The sequence below is a fragment of the Porites lutea genome, chromosome 2, assembly GCF_958299795.1.
Source record: "Porites lutea chromosome 2, jaPorLute2.1, whole genome shotgun sequence".
Lineage (NCBI taxonomy): Eukaryota > Metazoa > Cnidaria > Anthozoa > Scleractinia > Poritidae > Porites > Porites lutea.
This window is the reverse complement of record NC_133202.1, coordinates 38,554,862-38,580,236: the sequence shown is the minus strand read 5'-3', so window position 1 is coordinate 38,580,236 and position 25,375 is coordinate 38,554,862. Positions and strand designations below refer to the sequence as shown.

Sequence of the window (25,375 nt, the reverse complement as noted above, 5' to 3'; positions counted from 1 at the left end):
ACCTAACACACATATGCCTTTCTTGGCCTCGTTAGCTTTGGTATCCAAGTCATCGAATGATCCCACGGTGAAGACATTATTTGGTCCAGAAGCAATTTGCTTAAGTTCCGAAGGGTCAACGTCTTTCCCTATACCAAGGACAAAAACGGCTGCTCCTTTGTCTTGGAGACCAGAAGAAGCTATATCAAGAGGCGTGTACACTCCTTCGTCTGCTGTTTGTTTTCCAGTCGTGATCACCAAAACAGGCTGGAAGGAAACAAATCAATAACCCACGTTTTCAGTCCATGAACACGCACTGTTACGGTGTTGTTCAGTGTGAGCTACAAAGTTGTTGTTTTTTTCAGGGTATTTTAACTATTTATTTCTGGTCACGGACTTGTGTAGATCAACAAGCTCCGGTCCAAAACCCCCTTCTAAATACACAGGCCATTTCCCTCGACTCCCCAAGTTTGATTATCAAAGGCTGTCTTCATTAACAGAGTCAATCTACAGAGAAAAAAAACTACAAATGCCAGTTGAAACGTGTAGTAATTCAGAAAATATTTCTTACCCGTGATACATCTCTCATTCCAGCAGAGGGGATCAAAACGTCTTTGTCTGCTAATTCCAAGGCTTTATCGATTCGTCTGGATCCTCCCTGACAGGCTAGGTTGCCCACTCTCCTGTTGACTTCCTCTCCGTTGAGACGGTTTCCAGTTAATGTATCGAACTTTAGAGACACTTTGGCGTCCGAGCCGTATAGAATCACAGCAATACGACCTCCTGATGGTGACACATTAAAGTAACTGACCAACGTTTGCACAAAGTTCAGCAAGCGCTGCCAGTTGCTGTCGCTTTCACACAACGACGAGTCGATAATAAAGGTGGTGTCCATTGGAATTCGGCACAATTCTGTTGAAATTAAAGCAGATTCTAAGCAAACTTGCGAACGCTAACAGCAAGCAAATTCGCCCTTTAACATGGAACACGGACCACGGCCCACGGGCGCGATATGAGCCTACAGTACAACATTACATAGATTACCAGACTGGCCAAATTAACATAGCCATGCATGATTTACCTGGCGTCGTTGGTACTGGTGTAGGCGTTGTTGGCACTGAAAAGAACAAACAAAAAGTAATGCATTTTAGAGAAGGATTACTAATCTCACTTTTTCCACGTTTGCTGTCTCCACATGTTATAAATTCTAAAGGCAAAGTAACAATGTTAACGCAGATCATGGCGGAAAACAATAAATTATGCCTAACCAACTCGCCGTACAAAAGAAAAATGCATGAAGGGTGCGTGTTACGATACTGTCTGCAAATGATACCTAGTACGCAGATTCCTCTCTTCGCTTCGTTAGCCTTCCCGTACAAGTCCTTAAAAGAGTCCACCCTAAATACGTTATTAGGCCCGGAGGCGATCTGGTTAAGTTCTGTGGTATCCACGTCTTCTCCTATTCCCAAGACGAACACAGCTGCTCCTTTACTCTGAAGGCGGGATGAGGCTTTATCAAGTGGCGTGTATGCTCCTTGATCTTTTGTCTGCTTTCCAGCGGTGATAACTAAAACAGGCTATAAAAGAGGAAAGGAAGAATAACCAATATGATGCAAACGTTTTCAGCGAACCACAGAAATTTGAAGACAATGGCCCACAAACTAGGAAGGACTTTAACTATAAAAACGACAAAAAAATCATTATGACAATAAAATAATAGCATTTAATTATACACCATACACCTAAAGCATTGCTGATGTGGTTGTGTGAGCGTGCCACAAGCCTTTGAAGCCAAGCAACTCCCTTTAATCTAATCTAGTTGTAGTCTCAAGTCTCGTTGACTTCGATTTCTCTTATACGACTGATTTATATCGTGCTCAAACCGTACAGTTTATGTACGTGTTGAGGATGGGGAAAAAAAGTGTATTCTAGAGGCCTTCACCTTTGAGATATCTCGCACTCCACCGGCGGGAGTCAGCACTTCCTTGTCCGCCAGGTCCAATGCTTTATCAATTCGTCTAAAACCACCCTGACATTTAAGCAGACCAATTTGTCTATTGACCTCTGCTTCACTGAGTCGGCTTCCAGTCAATGTGTTGAATTTTAGAGCAACGCTAGCGTCAGTAGCGTATGGAATGACAGCAATACGTCCTCCAGAAGGATTAGGAGACACATTGAAGAAGCTGACCAATGTTTGCACAAAGTACAATAAGCGATTCCAGTCACTGTCGCTCCCACATACAGATGAGTCGATAATGAAGGTGGTCTCCATAGGGATGGGGCATACTGCACCTGTACATTAGGCAAAAGTGTAAGAGAAAACTCGTTCACACCTTACAAAACCAGACAGCGAGTCAACCTACCAATCCAGCTTTATAACGTATCCTATACAACAAACTTCATCAATTAAATGAATTTGTATATATTACGAATAACACAAGAGAATTTTACAAGACAGACATCGGAAACGACCTCTCGAAGGGATTACACTATCCACCTAAGTTATAGTAACAACGACATCTTCGCACAGCTCTTTGGAAACTCTTATCGTAGAGGATCTCTCCCCCTCAAATATATTGACTTCACGGCGGCCGTATTGGCCGCCCAGACCAGAACAAGCTGAAGCTGGGACCTGAATTCCGTTTTTATGTAAATATCTGCCAAAAAAGGCTGTATTCTTTCGTCGAACAACATGGCCACATTCAGAAACGTGGTTGCAAACCAACAGTACAGCCATTGCTTAAATTAATATGCATAGCAAAATCGAACAGGGTCTTATTTCTTACTCGGAGTAGGTGTTGGTGTTGGTTTGATCGGACAAGATTTCTCTACAATAGGCTTCACCACATTAATCAGTTCCTCAAAGCTAGAAGACGTAAACACGTTGTCATCAGAACTAGCAATCTGCCGTAATTGTTCTAAGTTGACGCCACTCCCTACACCCAAAGAGTACACTACAACTCCTTTGTCTTTGATGCCTTTGGATGCTTCGTCCAATGGTGTAAATGCCTGGGTCGTTGTTTGCTCGCCATCGGTGATTACAATAGCGACCTGCATGTAGCACAAAAAAAAAAACAAACGCGTTTGTTAACATCTCATTGCACCACAAGCATGTACAGTGTCTACTCTAAGCCTCCCATCAAGCTCACAAGAAAGCCGGTGTCCTCCTAATTACACAAAAAACGACACGTTGTCTTTAAATAATTCAGCGAAACAAAACAAACCCACTCTTCGCTATACGCAATTGAACAAACTTTTCTGAGGCTTTTTAAGGGACGTTTTGCAATCCTACCTTCGGTACATCGGACCTCATCCCAGCACTGGTGACAAACACTTGTTCGTTAGCCAATTTCAAAGCCCTATCGATGTACGTAAAGCCTCTCTGGAATCTGATCCTGTCGATACGTTTCCCATATTCCTCTGCAGTAATTTGGTCTCCAGATACGGCATTGAAAGGGAACTCGAGCTTCGGATTTGTGCTGTAGGCAACTACCGCCACATGTGTGCCATCGGGTCCAACATTGAACTCATTGATGATCTTTTTTAAGAAGTCTAACACCAGAGGCCATCTTCTACGACCAATGCTTCCTGATGAATCCACAATAAATGCCACATCTACAGAGGCTTTGCAGGCTGTCAGGCAAAAATAAAATCGTGTGACCCTTCCTTCCATGGCAAACACGATCCACTTGCTTGAGGTCTTAAAATTCATGCATGCATTATAAAAACAAGATTACGAGCATTTTAGGGATGTACTATCCCATTTGTTTTGCCGTGAATCTTGCACGCTTTTCACGAATGTACCACGCTAAATGGTCTACTGCAAATGGCAAGCAATGCAACTCTGTGATCGGCTTTTTTCAATTAGGAGTATTTATTGCCCGCTTTACTTTACCAGTATCCCGCTTATGTAATCTAGGTGCTTTACCGAACGATGACCTAATAAACTATCAGCACAATCGGCTGTATCCTTGTTGAGCCTAACCTCATTCAAACCATACTTTACTATTAATAGCTCCTACTCCAATCAAATACGACGACGTAAGATGTGGAATCGATATCAAGTGAACTCTTTTCGCCGTTATTTTATCGTTCAGAAAGCACAATGGCACTAAATTTCAATTCCGCCAGTCCGTCTAAGCGTTTTTCAAAATAATCTTTACTTACGTGCAGGTGTTTGTACTGGTGTTGGTGCTAATGTTGGCGTTGACAAGGTTGGAACTGGAAACAACAACAACAACAACAACAGATTATCCAAAGCAATACTTGAAAACCCTTCTTATTTACAAACACACTAAGTAAGACTCTCTGTCAATCCTTTGAGCCTTTTTCTTAAGTAACCCATCTCCTGACTAGGAAAAGGATAGCCAAAAGATTATTTTACCTAATTTGCATATTCCTCTTCTTATCGTTGGTACCCTTTCGTCCAAGTCCTCAAAAGAATCCACTCTAAAAACGTTGTTAGGGCTAGAAGCAATTTCGTTCAGTTCTGAGGTGTCCACGTCCTCTCCTATACCCAACACAAACACGGCCGCTCCTTTACTCTGAAGGCGAGAGGAGGCTATATCCAGAGGTAGGTATACGCCCTGGTCTGCTGTTTGCTTTCCAGTCGTGATCACAAATACGGGCTGCAGACAAACAATAGAAAAATACAAAGTCAGTCTTTTGATCCACCAGGTGCCTAGCGTGTCATTGGTCAATTTGTGCGGTTATTCTTCCTTCTCCAACTTACCCTTGAAATGTCTCTCAGTCCAGCAGCGGGTGTCAGCACCTCCCTATCTACAAGATCCAATGCTTTGTCGATTCGTCTAAAACCACCCTGGCATCTTAAGCCATCAAGTCGTTTCTTGACTTCTGCTCCATTAAGATTAATTCCCCTTAATGAGTTAAACTTCAGAACTACACTAGCATTAGTACCGTAAGGGACAAACGCAACACGACCTCCTGACGGTGACACATTAAAATAGTTGACCAAAGTTTGCACAAAGTACAACAAGCGATTCCAATTGCTCTCACTATCACACAGAGACGAGTCAATAACGAAAGTCGTATCCATAGGGATTGGGCATATTTCTTCTGAAACAGAAAAGACAAAGTCATGTAATTAGACTCAAGGTACGGTGCATGTTTTTCGTGCATTCCAGCCATGACCTACAGCCATGCGGCATTCACTACAGGCCTTGCGCTAGTTGCAGATTTTCTTTTACGTCTGATAGCCTACGAGGATTACAGCGTTATCTCCACAACAACTGCAAACCACTCGTTCAGAAGAAAAGTCATGTGCAAAGTGCAGACAAACCTCATATACCACGGAAATCACTTACCTGGAGTTGTTGATCCCACTGTTATGGTTGGTGTTGGAGGCACTACAAAACAGAAACAAAATCAGATCCCGCGTAATCATGTCGATTAGGGCGATAATGTGGATAATCAATGCAGGAGATTCAAATACCTAACACACATATGCCTTTCTTGGCCTCGTTAGCTTTGGTATCCAAGTCATCGAATGATCCCACGGTGAAGACATTATTTGGTCCAGAAGCAATTTGCTTAAGTTCCGAAGGGTCAACGTCTTTCCCTATACCAAGGACAAAAACGGCTGCTCCTTTGTCTTGGAGACCAGAAGAAGCTATATCAAGAGGCGTGTACACTCCTTCGTCTGCTGTTTGTTTTCCAGTCGTGATCACCAAAACAGGCTGGAAGGAAACAAATCAATAACCCACGTTTTCAGTCCATGAACACGCACTGTTACGGTGTTGTTCAGTGTGAGCTACAAAGTTGTTGTTTTTTTCAGGGTATTTTAACTATTTATTTCTGGTCACGGACTTGTGTAGATCAACAAGCTCCGGTCCAAAACCCCCTTCTAAATACACAGGCCATTTCCCTCGACTCCCCAAGTTTGATTATCAAAAGCTGTCTTCATTAACAGAGTCAATCTACAGAGAAAAAAAACTACAAATGCCAGTTGAAACGTGTAGTAATTCAGAAAATATTTCTTACCCGTGATACATCTCTCATTCCAGCAGAGGGGATCAAAACGTCTTTGTCTGCTAATTCCAAGGCTTTATCGATTCGTCTGGATCCTCCCTGACAGGCTAGGTTGCCCACTCTCCTGTTGACTTCCTCTCCGTTGAGACGGTTTCCAGTTAATGTATCGAACTTTAGAGACACTTTGGCGTCCGAGCCGTATAGAATCACAGCAATACGACCTCCTGATGGTGACACATTAAAGTAACTGACCAACGTTTGCACAAAGTTCAGCAAGCGCTGCCAGTTGCTGTCGCTTTCACACAACGACGAGTCGATAATAAAGGTGGTGTCCATTGGAATTCGGCACAATTCTGTTGAAATTAAAGCAGATTCTAAGCAAACTTGCGAACGCTAACAGCAAGCAAATTCGCCCTTTAACATGGAACACGGACCACGGCCCACGGGCGCGATATGAGCCTACAGTACAACATTACATAGATTACCAGACTGGCCAAATTAACATAGCCATGCATGATTTACCTGGCGTCGTTGGTACTGGTGTAGGCGTTGTTGGCACTGAAAAGAACAAACAAAAAGTAATGCATTTTAGAGAAGGATTACTAATCTCACTTTTTCCACGTTTGCTGTCTCCACATGTTATAAATTCTAAAGGCAAAGTAACAATGTTAACGCAGATCATGGCGGAAAACAATAAATTATGCCTAACCAACTCGCCGTACAAAAGAAAAATGCATGAAGGGTGCGTGTTACGATACTGTCTGCAAATGATACCTAGTACGCAGATTCCTCTCTTCGCTTCGTTAGCCTTCCCGTACAAGTCCTTAAAAGAGTCCACCCTAAATACGTTATTAGGCCCGGAGGCGATCTGGTTAAGTTCTGTGGTATCCACGTCTTCTCCTATTCCCAAGACGAACACAGCTGCTCCTTTACTCTGAAGGCGGGATGAGGCTTTATCAAGTGGCGTGTATGCTCCTTGATCTTTTGTCTGCTTTCCAGCGGTGATAACTAAAACAGGCTATAAAAGAGGAAAGGAAGAATAACCAATATGATGCAAACGTTTTCAGCGAACCACAGAAATTTGAAGACAATGGCCCACAAACTAGGAAGGACTTTAACTATAAAAACGACAAAAAAATCATTATGACAATAAAATAATAGCATTTAATTATACACCATACACCTAAAGCATTGCTGATGTGGTTGTGTGAGCGTGCCACAAGCCTTTGAAGCCAAGCAACTCCCTTTAATCTAATCTAGTTGTAGTCTCAAGTCTCGTTGACTTCGATTTCTCTTATACGACTGATTTATATCGTGCTCAAACCGTACAGTTTATGTACGTGTTGAGGATGGGGAAAAAAAGTGTATTCTAGAGGCCTTCACCTTTGAGATATCTCGCACTCCACCGGCGGGAGTCAGCACTTCCTTGTCCGCCAGGTCCAATGCTTTATCAATTCGTCTAAAACCACCCTGACATTTAAGCAGACCAATTTGTCTATTGACCTCTGCTTCACTGAGTCGGCTTCCAGTCAATGTGTTGAATTTTAGAGCAACGCTAGCGTCAGTAGCGTATGGAATGACAGCAATACGTCCTCCAGAAGGATTAGGAGACACATTGAAGAAGCTGACCAATGTTTGCACAAAGTACAATAAGCGATTCCAGTCACTGTCGCTCCCACATACAGATGAGTCGATAATGAAGGTGGTCTCCATAGGGATGGGGCATACTGCACCTGTACATTAGGCAAAAGTGTAAGAGAAAACTCGTTCACACCTTACAAAACCAGACAGCGAGTCAACCTACCAATCCAGCTTTATAAAGTATCCTATACAACAAACTTCATCAATTAAATGAATTTGTATATATTACGAATAACACAAGAGAATTTTACAAGACAGACATCGGAAACGACCTCTCGAAGGGATTGCACTATCCACCTAAGTTATAGTAACAACGACATCTTCGCACAGCTCTTTGGAAACTCTTATCGTAGAGGATCTCTCCCCCTCAAATATATTGACTTCACGGCGGCCATGCTGGCCGCCCAGACAAGAACAAGCTGAAGCTGGGACCTGAATTCCGTTTCTATGAAAATATCTGCAAAAAAAGGCTGTATTCTTTCGTCGAACAACATAGTTACATTGAAACGTGGTTTCAAACCAACAGTACAGCCATTGCTTAAATTGATATGCATAGCAAAATCGAACAGAGTCTTATTTCTTACTCGGAGTAGGCGTTGGTGTTGGTTTGATCGGACAAGATTTCTCTACAATAGGCTTCACCACATTAATCAGTTCCTCAAAGCTAGTAGACGTAAACACGTTGTCATCAGAACTAGCAATCTGCCGTAATTGTTCTAAGTTGACGCCACTCCCTACACCCAAAGAGTACACTACAACTCCTTTGTCTTTGATGCCTTTGGATGCTTCGTCCAATGGTGTAAATGCCTGGGTCGTTGTTTGCTCGCCATCGGTGATTACAATAGCGACCTGCATGTAGCACAAAAAAAAAAACAAACGCGTTTGTTAACATCTCATTGCACCACAAGCATGTACAGTGTCTACTCTAAGCCTCCCATCAAGCTCACAAGAAAGCCGGTGTCCTCCTAATTACACAAAAAACGACACGTTGTCTTTAAATAATTCAGCGAAACAAAACAAACCCACTCTTCGCTATACGCAATTGAACAAACTTTTCTGAGGCTTTTTAAGGGACGTTTTGCAATCCTACCTTCGGTACATCGGACCTCATCCCAGCACTGGTGACAAACACTTGTTCGTTAGCCAATTTCAAAGCCCTATCGATGTACGTAAAGCCTCTCTGGAATCTGATCCTGTCGATACGTTTCCCATATTCCTCTGCAGTAATTTGGTCTCCAGATACGGCATTGAAAGGGAACTCGAGCTTCGGATTTGTGCTGTAGGCAACTACCGCCACATGTGTGCCATCGGGTCCAACATTGAACTCATTGATGATCTTTTTTAAGAAGTCTAACACCAGAGGCCATCTTCTACGACCAATGCTTCCTGATGAATCCACAATAAATGCCACATCTACAGAGGCTTTGCAGGCTGTCAGGCAAAAATAAAATCGTGTGACCCTTCCTTCCATGGCAAACACGATCCACTAGCTTGAGGTCTTAAAATTCATGCATGCATTATAAAAACAAGATTACGAGCATTTTAGGGATGTACTATCCCATTTGTTTTGCCGTGAATCTTGCACGCTTTTCACGAATGTACCACGCTAAATGGTCTTCCGCAAATGGCAAGTAATGCAACTCTGTGATCGGCTTTTTTCAATTAGGAGTATTTATTGCCCGCTTTACTTTAACAGTATCCCGCTTATGTAATCTAGGTGCTTTACCGAACGATGACCTAATAAACTATCAGCACAATCGGCTGTATCCTTGTTTAGCCTAACCTCATTCTAACCATACTTTACTATTAATAGCCCCTACTCCAATCAAATACGACGACGTAAGATCTGGAATCGATATCAAGTGAACTCTATTCGCCGTTATTTTATCGTTCAGAAAGCACAATGGCACTAAATTTCAATTCCACCAGTCCGTCTAAGCGTTTTTCAAAATAATCTTTACTTACGTGCAGGTGTTTGTACTGGTGTTTGTGCTAATGTTGGCGTTGACAAGGTTGGAACTGGAAACAACAACAACAACAACAACAGATTATCCAAAGCAATACTTGAAAACCCTTCTTATTTACAAACACACTAAGTAAGACTCTCTGTCAATCCTTTGAGCCTTTTTCTTAAGTAACCATCTCCTGACTACGGAAAGGATAGCCGAAAGATGATTTTACCTAATTTGCATATTCCTCTTCTTATCGTTGGTACCCTTTCGTCCAAGTCCTCAAAAGAATCCACTCTAAAAACGTTGTTAGGGCTAGAAGCAATTTCGTTCAGTTCTGAGGTGTCCACGTCCTCTCCTATACCCAACACAAACACGGCCGCTCCTTTACTCTGAAGGCGAGAGGAGGCTATATCCAGAGGTAGGTATACGCCCTGGTCTGCTGTTTGCTTTCCAGTCGTGATCACAAATACGGGCTGCAGACAAACAATAGAAAAATACAAAGTCAGTCTTTTGATCCACCAGGTGCCTAGCGTGTTATTGGTCAATTTGTGCGGTTATTCTTCCTTCTCCAACTTACCCTTGAAATGTCTCTCAGTCCAGCAGCGGGTGTCAGCACCTCCCTGTCTACAAGATCCAATGCTTTGTCGATTCGTCTAAAACCACCCTGGCATCTAAAGCCATCAAGTCGTTTCTTGACTTCTGCTCCATTAAGATTAATTCCCCTTAATGAGTTAAACTTCAGAACTACACTAGCATTAGTACCGTAAGGGACAAACGCAACACGACCTCCTGACGGTGACACATTAAAATAGTTGACCAAAGTTTGCACAAAGTACAACAAGCGATTCCAATTGCTCTCACTATCACACAGAGACGAGTCAATAACGAAAGTCGTATCCATAGCGATTGGGCATATTTCTTCTGAAACAGAAAAGACAAAGTCCTGTAATTAGTCTCAAGGTACGGTGCATGTTTTTCGTGCATTCCAGCCATGACCTACAGCCATGCGGCATTCACTACAGGCCTTGCGCTAGTTGCAGATTTTCTTTTACGTCTGATAGCCTACGAGGATTACAGCGCTATCTCCACAACAACTGCAAACCACTCGTTCAGAAGAAAAGTCATGTGCAAAGTGCAGACAAACCTCATATACCACGGAAATCACTTACCTGGAGTTGTTGGTCCCACTGTTATGGTTGGTGTTGGAGGCACTACAAAACAGAAACAAAATCAGATCCCGCGTAATCATGTCGATTAGGGCGATAATGTGGATAATCAATGCAGGAGATTCAAATACCTAACACACATATGCCTTTCTTGGCCTCGTTAGCTTTGGTATCCAAGTCATCGAATGATCCCACGGTGAAGACATTATTTGGTCCAGAAGCAATTTGCTTAAGTTCCGAAGGGTCAACGTCTTTCCCTATACCAAGGACAAAAACGGCTGCTCCTTTGTCTTGGAGACCAGAAGAAGCTATATCAAGAGGCGTGTACACTCCTTCGTCTGCTGTTTGTTTTCCAGTCGTGATCACCAAAACAGGCTGGAAGGAAACAAATCAATAACCCACGTTTTCAGTCCATGAACACGCACTGTTACGGTGTTGTTCAGTGTGAGCTACAAAGTTGTTGTTTTTTTCAGGGTATTTTAACTATTTATTTCTGGTCACGGACTTGTGTAGATCAACAAGCTCCGGTCAAAAACCCCCTTCTAAATACACAGGCCATTTCCTTCGACTCCCCAAGTTTGATTATCAAAAGATGTCTTCATTAACAGAGTCAATCTACAGAGAAAAAAACTACAAATGCCAGTTGAAACGTGTAGTAATTCAGAAAATATTTCTTACCCGTGATACATCTCTCATTCCAGCAGAGGGGATCAAAACGTCTTTGTCTGCTAATTCCAAGGCTTTATCGATTCGTCTGGATCCTCCCTGACAGGCTAGGTTGCCCACTCTCCTGTTGACTTCCTCTCCGTTGAGACGGTTTCCAGTTAATGTATCGAACTTTAGAGACACTTTGGCGTCCGAACCGTATAGAATCACAGCAATACGACCTCCTGATGGTGACACATTAAAGTAACTGACCAACGTTTGCACAAAGTTCAGCAAGCGCTGCCAGTTGCTGTCGCTTTCACACAACGACGAGTCGATAATAAAGGTGGTGTCCATTGGAATTCGGCACAATTCTGTTGAAATTAAAGCAGATTCTAAGCAAACTTGCGAACGCTAACAGTAAGTAGATTCACACGTAAAACATAAGATAGACTACCGGACTGGCCAAATCAACATGGCCATGCATGACTTACCTGGCGTCGTTGGTCCAGGTGTAGACGTTGTTGGCACTGAAAAGAACAAACAAAAAGTAATGCAATTTAGAGAAGGATTCCTAATCCGTCTCTTTTCAAGTTTGCAAATTTGCATTTTAGCGATGCGCTAGGATTTAAGGTATCTACATGTAACTTTTCGGAAAGTGCTAGTATTTCTTAAGGATTGAGGTAATCAGAAATATTGACCAGAAGAAGGCCTTATTGTTGCACACTACTGTAATAAATGTGTAAAGTGCTTATTCTATCAAAGGTCGAAAGGTGACACTTCCACCACAGAGTTGTTGCGGCGGTGGTGTCAAAGGGGGAAAAGCAATGGAAATATGGTGATGGAAAAGGCAAAAGAATAGAAATGCGGTTTTAGTGGTGGTTGAGGGCAAAAAAAACTATATGAATGTGGTAGTAGTGATGGAGGAGGGAAAACAACTGAATTGTGAAGGTGTTGATGGTGATTTTAGTAAAACTTGAGGTGGAGAGAAGTAATGGAATTACGGAGGGCTGTGAAGCTGAGAGGAATACCTAAATAAATGTTTTTTATGCAAGAAAGAAACAAATACCCTTCGTCCTTACAAATATGTACTATTTTCGCCTAAATCGATTAACCGGAACCAGGGCGAAGTAGTTCGAAAGACACTGGATAAATCTCTATTCATGTAACATTGTTTTTATCCCATTGGTCCCAAAGCGCGTTCAAAGATGACGCTATCGTTAATAAGCACTATTCCAAGATGCCATTATACATTGATGGTCAAAGAGCTTTTTCGTATACTGCACCTTAATTTATTATCGAATCTCTCCTTCTTACCTGCGGGAGTCGGTGTAGCTGATGGTGTCGGAGCTAAAGGAAGAGGTAAATATGAAGTAAGACACGATACATGGAAAGCAGCTGTAAACAATGATAGCTCTATTCTTAAACGACATGAAGGTAATCCATAAATGTGTTTGTGACTTGGTTTCACTTTTGAACAAAAGGATTGTCTGCTTTCATTTGTCAGAGATGTTATTTATTTGTATGAACTGAAAAACAAATTAAGCGATGCATTCGACCTGTTTGTATTAATTTTGAATAACAGATTTTAACTTATTTCAATTTACCTTGGCTAGTCACTGGAAAGCGCAAAAGAGTGTTTTGCCCCAAGCTGCACACTACTGCAGTTTCGTTACCTCCCTAACATTATTTGTGGAAAATGTGGTACTGCTAAGATCTATGTTTTTGTGGTGAGGCAGTTATTCTATTTTGCATTATGCATACCTTTATTGCGCTTACTTTACATTCTTGTAGCCATCCATGTCTTCCTTTAGCGCAAAAAGCCAACGAATAGCGTACGTACGAGAATGATTGCTTACAGCACCTGCAGAAAGCTTTAGAGTCACCACCATTGAGTGTTACAACAGCCCAACCAAGAAAGTTCATTAGCCTTGCTTAAGCATTTCACAGGCTTTGCTCTACGCCTTTTTTACAGTGCAACATTAAAAGAAGAAAGTGCTCCGTTTATTTCTGATGTATCACTTCTTGTTTTCGATTCTTATGCTAAAAATAGTTATGATATACTCCAATTCATCAAACAATTGACTTAAAAACGTAAGCAATGTGTTTCGGGAAAACAAGCCTATGTTTAAGTTTTAAGAAATTTTGTCTTATGCATTTTTCTCCGCTTTGGTCTTTGATCGCCAATAACGCCCAACTGATGTTTGCACTTACCACTTGAGCTGTGCTATTAAATCATTAACTTTGGGAAGCCGGTTAAATCCAGGTAGGTCCTATCTCACTAGCGGCCATTTTTGTCCAAAATTAAAGAAAACCGAGTGAAGATATTTCAAGGTACAAATTTAGTTGTTTGTTAATCAACAGTCGCAGACTTCGTGGATTCAAGTTCTGAAAAGAAATATTTGTTTTACATATTTTCATCAAAACTTGGTTTTGAGACGCGCCTCGGTAGCTTTTGACTCATGTTAAAAAATCGTACTCGTTATCGAATTGTTTAAGACTGTTTTGTTTATTGTTGATCAACAATTCTCTTCCCGAAGCTCATTTTAGTGCACATTGTATTGATGTAGTTGGAGCACCATTTCACGCGCAGCTTATACGCAAAGCAATACCACCAGCATATATGTAGCTACTTAATGGCACAGTCAGTTAGCGGGTAGGAACCTTTGTTATGCTTAATGCTCAGGAGTGTACACAATCAAATGAGTTAAGCATACATAAAGTAAGGGGAAACAGGTGACAAACCTATCCAGTATTTGTCTAGACTACGAGTAGTCCCCATTTTTCCTCAGGGATAGTGAAGCGAGCGACACGCGAGCGCGCCAAATCAACTCACGCGAGAAAGACAAGACGCGGCGGTGACTTTTCTCGCGTAGGGTGATTTTCACGCCGCCCCGCTCGCGTCTCGTTTGCTCTACTACCCCTGTGGAAAAATGGGGGAGTACTCGTAGTCTTGTATTTGTCAAACTGAGTAGTTTAAGCTTAATTAACGTCTGATGTACAGTCGAGGTAAATAAGCAGTTATTTAATGCTGTCGTAAACAGTAATCTAAAAGCTTGAAGAGCCATCCCATTGTAGCTCATCAAATGGTGTGCTCCCTTTACTTTGGAGCTCCTACTGGCTAAGCTGTAGAGTCATCTCACGTGTCACACATTTTCAAAAATCCCAAAACCAGCTCGTACGCTAGCTTGATAATGACGGAAAAATTCAAAAAGGGCATGAGAGAAATATCCAGGATTTCTCTTAACCCTTTAAGCCCTAGGAGAGGGCACCATAAAATTTTCTTCTTGAAATGTCGTAACTTCATAAAACAGGATAATACCGAGAATTGAGGACTTGCATCATACGAGCCGTTAACTCAATACAGATACATGTACTTAAACACCTCCCCACTGCTTTTATAGGAAATTTTCTGAGACAACAAATGAGGATTAAAGTTTTGACAATCAGTAGGGTTAAAGGGGATAATCCAGAACAGTCCAGTGCACCGGCTTTGGCTAACAATATCCAGCAGACAATCAAAGCTAGTGCTTAAGAAAAGTATGTTGTTGTGAGAAAGTAAAGCTAGAAAACACACGAAAAACATGAACCATACAAGATAAAGAAAAAAGAAACAACACGAAGACAGCTGATACATAACACAGACTGCAGGATAATCAGCTTTTAATTTATGCAATTTAAGATACACAAGAACACGTATTGCGCTTAAAATATTCATAACATACGCTTTATTTTACTTTTACGTTATGATCACACAAAGCTTACATTTTCTTTAACTTTATTTACGACGTTAGCGTATACACATATATGCACTAAGCAGTTAATGCCACACAAATAGCAAACAAAGTATAGCTATAAAATGAGCCAAAGTTTAAAGCATGCACGCTGAGCACGGTCGGGTGAAGAGTAGGACCAGAGTCGGCACAGGGTCAGCTGATCATTACTGTTACATGCAATTACAAAATAACTCACTGTTATCGAGTGAAAACCCATGACACTAGAGCAAATGATCTTCTACATACCAAATGAGTAATCTAAGAACTTAGCTACTGGTATATGTGTAATGATAAGTCTCTAATAATACCCTATAGCTTAATGCACAGAACAGCCAACTGTAACTTAAATTGCATGGGTTCGCATGGAAACATGAAAGCTTATTAGGTTGCACCTCTCAATATGAACATTCAGGATCGCATTCAGATATAAGTCAATATGAGATATGGCCAAAAATCTTCTCTCTTAACTTTTAGCTAATACCCCCAGATTCTAAGTCGCAAAACATTTTCGTGTTAGTCCTTACTTGGACAAGACCTCTGCACAATTGGCAGCACAATATCAGCTAATGTGTCGAAACCAGTCACGGTGAACACGTTGTCATCAGAACTAGCAATCTGCCGCAGCTGTTCAGAGTTTACACCACTACCAATGCCTAGTGAGTACACCACAACTCCTTTGTCTTTTATCCCTTTAGATGCTTCAGCCAAAGGTGTATAATTTTTAGCGGTTGTTTGCTCGCCATCAGTGATAACAATAGCGACCTAAAAAAGTAAAGAAACCATCCAACGATTTTAAGAACTGCCAAAAAGAGCCTTCTGGATCAAGCTTTTTGCAAACAAGAAAAATACGGAAAACTGAATTAATCATCCTTTGGAAGGGCTACCTCCCCAGTAACCTAAAAAATGAGACAAAAACCATTCTTGATTTAATCGAACGTACGCCTTTCCGTTCTTAAAGCTTACTATGAGTACCGTATTTGTTTCATTTAACGCCGCGTCGTTTTTTTAAGATTTTAGCGAAACAATTCTTAAAACACTGACAACAACTACGATAAATTATTGAAAGATGTTAAAAGTTCCAATCTCTTGCATTTTCTTGCTGAGAAAGAATGGCAACTATGTGGATGGTGTAAATTATGAAGTTGTACTGAGTTTTTCCTTATAATCCTTGAATAAACGCCGCATTTTTCTGATTGGGTGAGGTGTTTATTCGAGGGCGGCGTTTTTTGGTAATTGTGCTTCCATCTGCGGCCTTCAATCGAGGGAGGTGGCGTTTGTTCGAGGATGGCGTTTAATCGAGTTGATATAACGCTACTTTCTTTTAAGCCCCTGATCATTTTATCGCCTTTTGCTGTAGGAACTTCAATTGCCCTAAGTTAATTACAATAGGTAAAAAATTATAATTCATTTATCTCATGAAGCCAGTCCACTAGTTTATGCTTTCTGAAAACATGCTATCAGATTATCAGAAAGAGAGATGTAGGAAAGCTCAAGTCAACGTTACCCCAAATAAATTTCGTTTCACTCGACTGCGTCTCGTGAACGTTACCCAGTTAAGAAAACAAACGCATGGTGTGTAAGTGTACCTTGTCTACGTTTGGTCTCATCCCAGCGCTTGTAACAAACACCTGTTCGTCAGCCATTTTCAGAGCTTTGTCAATGTACGTGAAGCCCCTCTGAAACCGTATTTTATTAATAAGTTTTCCATATTCCTCCACAGTAATTTGAGCTCCAGATAGCGCATTAAAAGTAAACTCAAGCTTCGGGTTTGTACTGTAGGCCACTACAGCGATACGAGTATCATCTGGTCCAACATTGAACAAAGTGATGAGCTCCTTTAAGAAGTCCAACACCAGAGGCCATTTCCTACGACCAATGCTCCCTGATGAATCCACAATGAATGCCACATCTGCTATAGCTTTACATGCTGTAGAAAATTAAACAGCACGAACAATGTTTAAAGGCAAACAAAGAACTTGTCGACATTTTTCTTATTAGAGGAAATACATGTGACTTTACACGATTGATGCAGATTTCTAAAATAATAATAATAATGATGATAGTATCAATAATAAGTAATAACAATACTAATAGATATACCCTAATAATTACTTCAATGGGTGTCTAGTTTACGAACAAAATCTTTAAACTATCATTTAATTGATTTAATCTTAACTTAATTACAACTATTAAAATGTTTGATCTCTTGATCTAAGACGATTCAACGTAAAAAAAACACTTACGCGCTGGCGTCGTCGCTTGTGTCTGTGTTGGTGTCACTCTAGTCGAAGTGGGAACTGAAATGGAAACAACGACAAGACAACAACAATAATTAGACGTAAATGATAGTGGTACGAGATAAGGAACCAAAAACAACTTGTTTTGGCAAGAATTCTAGCTCCCTAAATATCTTTGATTTACAAGGGTACTCGTGGATTTGAGTAGAAGGTTTTATCAGTGCGTTCCAGGAATGGTAGGGTACGTTTCACGTTATTGCCTCAGTTTTTTGAGTTCCACTCTCTTTCCAGGTATAACAACAAATAAAAGCTCTTCTTAGATAACTACTCGTTTATCCCAAATCAACGCAAACCAAATAACTACTCAGGAGGCGTGGTGACTGAGCTGAGCAGGGTCAAGATAACCCAGAGTTTGTACGAAATTTGAATATTCAATATACAAAAGCTTAAAAATAATAATAAGATTTTTGTCCACGATTTGATAACTGAATGCTCGAAAACAAATAGAGAAAATTAACCGATAAAATGATTTTGAACAAAGGAAAAAGAAGCCCGAATTAAAATTTAACATTGGGTTAGCGCTAACAGACCTTTGAACAACTAGGCCCAGGTGTATAAATAAATGGGTGCTGATGGTAACGCTGCGATGGGCAAGAGTATCAATACTACTGGTTAATAGGGTTAAGCTCCGGCCGTGTAGGGCTACCCTCCCACTCAAGCGTTTTTAGGGGTGCTCGTATTTCTTCCCTCCCCACAAACGCCTGCTCAACCGAAAACAACATTCCTTTCCCAAGCTTAGCCAATCACACTGTACTTTCCAAATTGTGGAAAGTTGACTTTGACGGCAGGGTAACCCGATAATTACTCCATCGATCACCATGAAACACTGGGAAAGCTTTATGACCTCTAACTAATGTTAGACTCAGAGCGGCAAAAGTAAGATTAAGTCAGATTTTAGAATACTCTGTGCACTGCATAACCTTAGCGAAGGAGAGAAAAGAAGGGAAAAGGTAACTGTGGGGTCACACGGTTTCACAGTACAGTATATTGCCCGGTATCCGGACACTTCAGTTTAAAATTGCAATAACTTTCCTTTGTTAGTCGCAAGAGCTCTGAAATTTGGCTCAGAGAAAATCTATCTAGTCCTTAATATGACGAAAGACAGTTTAACTTTTTTGCCTTTGTTTCCATCGCGAAGTTAAAATTTTTGCAGACCTCCTATGTTTCCCAGTATCCGGACAGCTGGCCCAGTATCCGGACACAACAATAATAACGTAATTGTACATAAATTTCGACAGGCAAGCGACTTATAAGCTTCTCTTGCAGTTGCAAAGTAGTCTGGCAATCGATTCCGAAAATATAACCTAGCATCGTGAAATAAAACATAACAAATGACTGGGGTATGGTGGGGAACGCGAGCGGCTGTTTTAAAAATGGTATAATTTCTCACTTCTTTGTCTAGGAACTTTTCCACTAATTTAAGGAAGGCATCCGTGGGCATGCCGAGGCCGCAGTTTGCAAGCTCAATTAGCCAATCTGCAAACGACTTTCTTTCTTCATTTTTTATTTAAAGAAAAGCTTGGGGAAGGGACCTCAAACCGACGGTCAAAGGTCACTCTCCTATTTAGTCTGACCTGCAGTGTTGATTTCTTCATGCTCAGTCGCCCCACAATAAGCCTTCTTTTCTAGCACTAATTCCTCCTTCTTTCACATCTCTCAATCCCTTTGTGACATTTTTTAGACCATTGCAACCCCATTCTATAGCAGTCCCAACTGGGGAAAGTATGAGAATTCCAGGTTCAACTCGGACGCTTTCAGTTATATATAGAAAATGCAGTCACGCGAAACAAGCGGCGCACACGAAATCAAGTCGCCTCTGAATGAGTGAAGAAAATTTCCATACGGAGTTGAGTAGAGTTACATTTTACGACTATATCATATATCCTAAGCTTTAATTATAGTTACTGATATGAAATAAATCTTATCCGGAGAATGTACACAGCTAATTCATCGATTCTGTACAGCAAAGAAAAAACTGTCCGGATACTGGGCACATGACATCAAAACTTAGTGAATTTTTCTGGCTTCCGTTATTCCAAACAAATCGAATTTCAAGAAGAATTAATAAACTTTCTGAAAACCTGACTTCCTTTAGTATCTTCACTTTAAAAATAAAACAGTTTCTTTGAAAATATCACACACAACCCTCCCTTTTCTGAGCAGCATTCACTTTACTGCGCAGTAAACAGCGTAAATATTAGCCATGAAAGGTTTATTCACCTGAACAGAACGGCGTTTTCTGCGACTGTTTCGCAAGCTTTCAAATCGCCAAAACTTTCATCTTAAAGCTGAAATGTTCAGCTTTCATTAGAAATACTTCGTTTACCGAGAACTGAAAAAGGCGCCTCAAAAATTGAGTTTTTGTTTCAAGTGTCCGGATACTGGTACCGTCCGGATACTGGGCAACATACTGTACCATGAGTCGTGTTTAGCCTGTGAACACTTTATTTCAAAACTGTTGTTTGGTCACTTACCACGCGAATAAAACAATGGGAAAGGTATGTTGTTGCAATAGTTCACATAGTTAATTGCTGGTCAAATTCAAGACGAGGATTTCCTTTGAAAGTTATATGCATACATGAATACGATTTCTCCTTGGAAAAAAAAAATATATATATATATACGGTTGGGATACACGACAAGGAAAAAACGACAATGAGAAAAAGTCATAAGTAACAAAAATCCCAATTTAGATCAGGCTTATCTAGCAGACAGGAAGCTTGCAGGTTGACAGGATATTGAAACGTTCCCAAAGGCTGTGAATACATTTTACCTGCTGTGGTTGGAGGAGGCGTTGTTGTAACGGATGGAGTTGGAACTGAAAAGGGACAGTTAGAGGTCAGTGAGCAAATACATCGCACAAGTCGACTGGTGATTATTTCGGTTTCATAACAGCGTAAAGTAAGTAAATTAAACTTTCTATTAATAAGTAACCGCTTAGAGGATATCATGCAGGGCATAATGAACAAAAGTTTCGAACAATTATGATAAAATGAATATTTTTCTTCAAGTAACAGACAAAACACGATACAACTTTCTACAAAAGCCAGGTGGATGTCAACTGTGCAATGGTACCATTACCATTTAAAGGTAACATTTTGGAAATCTTTATCACATCAACGAAAATTACGGCTGCATAAACCTGAGAAAATGAACTCCCGCAATTGCATTCAGAAATCCATCTCAAGCAGTGAGCCTTTGAAGGGTAAAGAATTTTTAAACTCTAAACACCACTCTCAATTAATGATTTACCTAGAATGCAAATGCCTCGCTTAACTCCATTCGCTTTATCGTTCAAGTCCTCGAACGAGTCCACAGTGAACACATTTTTGGGTCCAGAGGCAATTTGATTGAGTTCTGAAGTGTCGACGTCTTTTCCTATACCCAGGACAAACACGGCGGCTCCTTTAGTCTGGAGGCGAGCAGAAGCTTCATCAAGTGGCGTGTATGCTCCTTGATCGGTTGTTTGCTTTCCAGTAGTGATCACAAAAACAGGCTATGAGGCAAATCAAATTATCACACGGAATTTCAGGAAAAGGTAAAAAGATGGAAAAACTCAAACAAGTAAGAGACTTTGCTGTCTCTGTTATCATTTAGCGTCAATGACAGCTTTACTTTACCTTTGAGATATCTCTCATTCCACCAGCAGGAGTTAAAACTTCCTTTTCTGCCAGCTCCAGTGCTTTATCTATTCGCCTAGAGCCACCCTGACATTGCAGTAACCCAACTCGTCGGTTGACTTCTGCGGAGTTCAAGAGATTTTCAGCCAATGTGTTGAACTTGAGAGCCACGCTTGCGTCCGTGTCATACGTGATCAAGGCAATACGACCTCCAGATGGTGATACATCGAAAAAGTTGACCAACGTTTGGACAAAGTACAGTAAGCGATTCCAGTTGCTGTCACTATCACATAAGGATGAGTCGATGATGAAAGTCGTATCCATGGGAATCGGACATACTTCGTCTTCATGAAAAGTAAAATAAAATGCAATTTATGAGATAATCTAATCTGACCAAAGTTTGGACAAAGTACAGTAAGCGATTCCAGTTGCTGTCACTATCACATAAGGATGCGTCGATAATAAAAGTGGTATCCATGGGAATCGGACATACTTCGTCTTCAAAAAAGGTAAAATAAAATGCAATTTATGACATAATCTAATAAAAGAAAAAGAGAGAGCAATTATATATAGTCATCCCTTACCTCCTGGAGTTGGCGTTGGTGTAGGCGTGACAGATGGAGTTGGCACTACAACAAGACAAAAATAAGTAAGGAGCAAAACTAAAAAATGGTAATCATTCTACTTGAGTGACAGTGTTTCAAACAAATACGACATTTCTTCTAGAAAATAAAAGTAAATTTGCATATATTTTACCGAAAATACAAATGCCTCTCTTTGTTTCATCGGCCTTACGGTCCAAGTCGTTGAAGGAATCCACTGTAAACACATTTTTAGGTCCAGAGGCAATTTGGCTAAGCTCTGTGCTGTCCACGTCGTCTCCTATACCCAAGACAAACACAGCTGCTCCTTTACTCTGGAGTCGAGAGGACGCTATATCAAGTGGAGTATACACACCCTCATCTGACGTTTGCTTCCCAGTTGTGATTACAAAAACAGGCTGCGAAAAAAAGCTTAAATCAACTGACATCCCAACTAACAGTCATGCAAATGCAATGCGAATTCAACAAAGGACACAATAAAATAAAATGCATTCAGTGAGCTTATTGCAGGCGACAAGAGAGGCCCGCAATCCTAATCTCCAGGTTGCAAGCTGTTACGTATGCACGACACGTATGTAATCAGCTTCGAATGAATGAATGAAATGCACAAAACGCGTATCTGATTGCGCGTGTTAAGACCTTCTATTACTTGTAATCTAATCACTCGCGTTTTGACCATCTACCACCTTCGACCATTGTCGCCCGCTCTTAGTAACCTTCGGTTATTACTAGTATTGTAAGTACCCTTGAGATGTCCTTCATTCCACCGGCAACAGTCAGTACTTCCTTGTCTACCAATTCTAATGCCTTATCAATTCTTCTGGAACCTCCTAAGCACTTTAATTGACCAACTCGTTGGTTGACTTCTGCGCCATTCAGAAGTTTACCAGATAACGTGTTGAACTTGAGAAGAACTTTCGCGTCAGTGCTGAACTGGACGAGGGCAATACGCCCTACAGATGGTGATACGTTGAAAAAGGTGACCAACGTTTGGACATACTTCAGCAAGCGATTCCAGTCGTTATCGTCATCACACACTGATGAGTCAATAACGAAGGTCGTATCCATGGGAATGGGACAAACCTCTTCTAAGGAAGAGAAATAAACAACGGCTTAGTTATTTAACTAAACGCCTCCAAACTTGTTAAACTGTAATTCCTCTCCTTATTAAAGCTTATGGTACCAAAATAGAGAGGCCATAAAAACGTTTCAGTCTGAACCAAACACTTCATAGCTGTAGCTTTTCTAACAATTTGCTAAAGAAACGACGTCAGCAAACGGACTGGTTTGTTTTATAATTATTTCTATTCTTTTAAACTTTCTTTCCTTTTTTTAACCCGAAGAAGTAATTATTTCTTTCTATTTACGTGTGGCCGATTCTTGAGCAGATAAATGAATATAGCAAAAGACAACAGGCGGCATTTTTTCTTGTTGGTAACAAATTGTAAAACTCAAGCACATAGTGCGTTGCGCAGCACCATGGGGCAACAACGTGTTAGTAATTTCACATTTATTAAAATTAAAAGGCATATGCGACAGTGACTCTGTAGTCAACAATAACATGGATCGTATCATTGATATCTTCGGCCGTCAAAATGGCAAAGACAACTATTAACGTATTTTATGAGCTCATAAGATAGATTCATATGTAAGAATATTTCACTTCACATGTAGGCTTAAGTTGTTGCATCGTATGACTCTCGTATCTTTTCGACTGTTTCGTGAAAATTTGGGCAACATGCGAGAACTTTTTGTGCAAATTGTTTACCGCCCCTCCGGGCAAAAAATTGCCCGTACGCCTATGCTCAAGCATGACAATAATTTCCAGCTATGCTGAAAAAAACTCAGAACTTTGGCACTTGCTATACGATACAATTATTTTTAATTTCCGTATAACTTGAAGTCGACAAAAATGCTAGCGCTTAGGTGAGGATTTGGGCTAGGAGATATCTTGTGATATCCACCGTAAAGAGCATAATCTCATTAGCTTGCAGACATTCACATTATCTGCATCATGCAGTGTCAAAACCCTTTAATATCAATTATTTTAACATCTATTTCATTTTGCAGGGCTTCAAATCGTCTAATTTTGTCAAATTATAATAACAATTGCGAAAATCTACGTAGGAGAGGGGGTGGTTTTGTACCCCTTCATATCTGGGTGTGGATTGCGAATACTCATATCATATACCATATTCACTTTTTCTTAATGTTGTCGTTTATCTACTACCAATATCTAACCTTCGGTTGGTGTTGGGGAAGGTGTTGGTGTTGGAGTTGGAGTTGGAGTTGGAGTCACCGTAACGGGAGGCACTATGGGAGAACAAAAATTCAGATATCAAAATAATTTGCGTATTCCATCTGCACCAGTAGAATATTTTCAGGTTACTTTATGTTCATCGTTAAACACGTCTTAACATTAACCTCTTTCATCCGCATTACACATATAAAGTTCATCAACAAGCAAGACAAACTCATAACAGACCAGTTCCACCACTTTGCATGATTAGCGAAAAAGGATAACGTTTTTATTGCATCTGCTCAGCGTCAAGTTAGGGGATTTCTATTACAGGCAAGCCTAAACGCTCATTCTCAGGTCTTTGTCTTTAGCTAATTAACTGTAACTAAGTTTATCAAATTTATTTTCATGATTCATTCGTATTACGTGTAAGTATTAACAGCAAATGTTAGCCATAACATTAAAATGGGAGAGGATACCTGCTCAACAGGTGAAACGTCACGCAGCAACACAACATGTAAAAAACATGTTAGGGCCACGATCAAGGTGTTACATGTCATAAGAATAGGGAGCTTAAGCACCCACGTCGGCGACGGCGACGGCAACGATAACGGCAAAAAACTAAAAAACAGGTTTAGATCAGCAAAACAACAACTTTACAAATGCAGCACGCATTTTTGTACATTTCTTTACCGTCGTTGCACGACTTCGAGGTGAAGCTTCCTGTTTTAACGTTTTCTAGAGAATGTGAACAGAAGATAACAATCTTCATTTTTTTCCTACCTTAATTACATACAGTTCCTTAGTATTCCAATAAGTCGTTTTTGCTTGAGTTCCCTAATAAGTACCCCTCCCCGAAATTTACAATACAAATACCAAATTAAGAAGACCATAAAAATACACTCAGTTCAAAAAGAGAAACTCACGGGCGCAAATCGTCCTTCTTATCGGAACAGTGAGGTTAATGACCTCCTTGAAGGATGTTGATAGTAGAACGTTTTCTTTGCTGGATGTAATATTCTGGAGTTCGGATACATCTACGCCTTTTCCAATTCCAACGGCGTACACTTCAATTCCCTTATTCTTTATTCCCTGAGATGCCTCCGATAGTTCAGTGTACGGTTGAGATGTTGTTTGTTTCCCATCAGTAAACACAATTAAGACCTGATTGTAAAAAAGAAAAGCAAATGTCCAGATAATTTCTTACGACAGGATGAACACGCTTCCTATTTCTACATCATACAGGGATGCTTTGTATCAAACAATTTACTGGAGTTTCAATGCCCATTCGGTAGTGATAAACGTCTTCACTAGTTTTTCTGTGTACAAAGATAAAGATATAGTCAGAGATGTTTATTTACATAACACTAAAACTATATACACTGTGCATTTTCTAAAGCGCCAACAAAAGCTGACAAACAAAGGCACATAACAAACAGTAAACCTAGCTAGACAAGATGAAAATAAATC

At 40.5% G+C, this 25,375-nt stretch overlaps 1 protein-coding gene across 1 annotated transcript in view; it reads right to left on the bottom strand.

Annotated features, from left to right (window-relative positions):
• Positions 1–25,375, bottom strand: part of LOC140926166 (uncharacterized) — a 135,584-nt gene that overhangs the window by 33,510 nt on the left and 76,699 nt on the right. Inside the window, exons 99-128 of the mRNA XM_073375952.1 lie at positions 24,832–25,069; positions 21,649–21,693; positions 16,734–17,074; positions 15,672–15,909; positions 12,689–12,721; positions 11,866–11,901; positions 11,405–11,745; positions 10,858–11,101; positions 10,730–10,771; positions 10,138–10,481; positions 9,790–10,033; positions 9,574–9,627; positions 8,699–9,039; positions 8,193–8,457; positions 7,351–7,700; positions 6,742–6,985; positions 6,490–6,525; positions 5,980–6,320; positions 5,432–5,675; positions 5,304–5,345; positions 4,712–5,055; positions 4,364–4,607; positions 4,147–4,200; positions 3,272–3,612; positions 2,766–3,030; positions 1,922–2,271; positions 1,313–1,556; positions 1,061–1,096; positions 551–891; positions 3–246 (exon numbers count right to left, since the gene is read on the bottom strand). Coding sequence (XP_073232053.1) covers positions 3–246; positions 551–891; positions 1,061–1,096; positions 1,313–1,556; positions 1,922–2,271; positions 2,766–3,030; positions 3,272–3,612; positions 4,147–4,200; positions 4,364–4,607; positions 4,712–5,055; positions 5,304–5,345; positions 5,432–5,675; positions 5,980–6,320; positions 6,490–6,525; positions 6,742–6,985; positions 7,351–7,700; positions 8,193–8,457; positions 8,699–9,039; positions 9,574–9,627; positions 9,790–10,033; positions 10,138–10,481; positions 10,730–10,771; positions 10,858–11,101; positions 11,405–11,745; positions 11,866–11,901; positions 12,689–12,721; positions 15,672–15,909; positions 16,734–17,074; positions 21,649–21,693; positions 24,832–25,069 — 6,526 coding nt within the window. The remainder of the gene's footprint in view (positions 1–2; positions 247–550; positions 892–1,060; positions 1,097–1,312; positions 1,557–1,921; positions 2,272–2,765; positions 3,031–3,271; positions 3,613–4,146; positions 4,201–4,363; positions 4,608–4,711; positions 5,056–5,303; positions 5,346–5,431; positions 5,676–5,979; positions 6,321–6,489; positions 6,526–6,741; positions 6,986–7,350; positions 7,701–8,192; positions 8,458–8,698; positions 9,040–9,573; positions 9,628–9,789; positions 10,034–10,137; positions 10,482–10,729; positions 10,772–10,857; positions 11,102–11,404; positions 11,746–11,865; positions 11,902–12,688; positions 12,722–15,671; positions 15,910–16,733; positions 17,075–21,648; positions 21,694–24,831; positions 25,070–25,375) is intronic.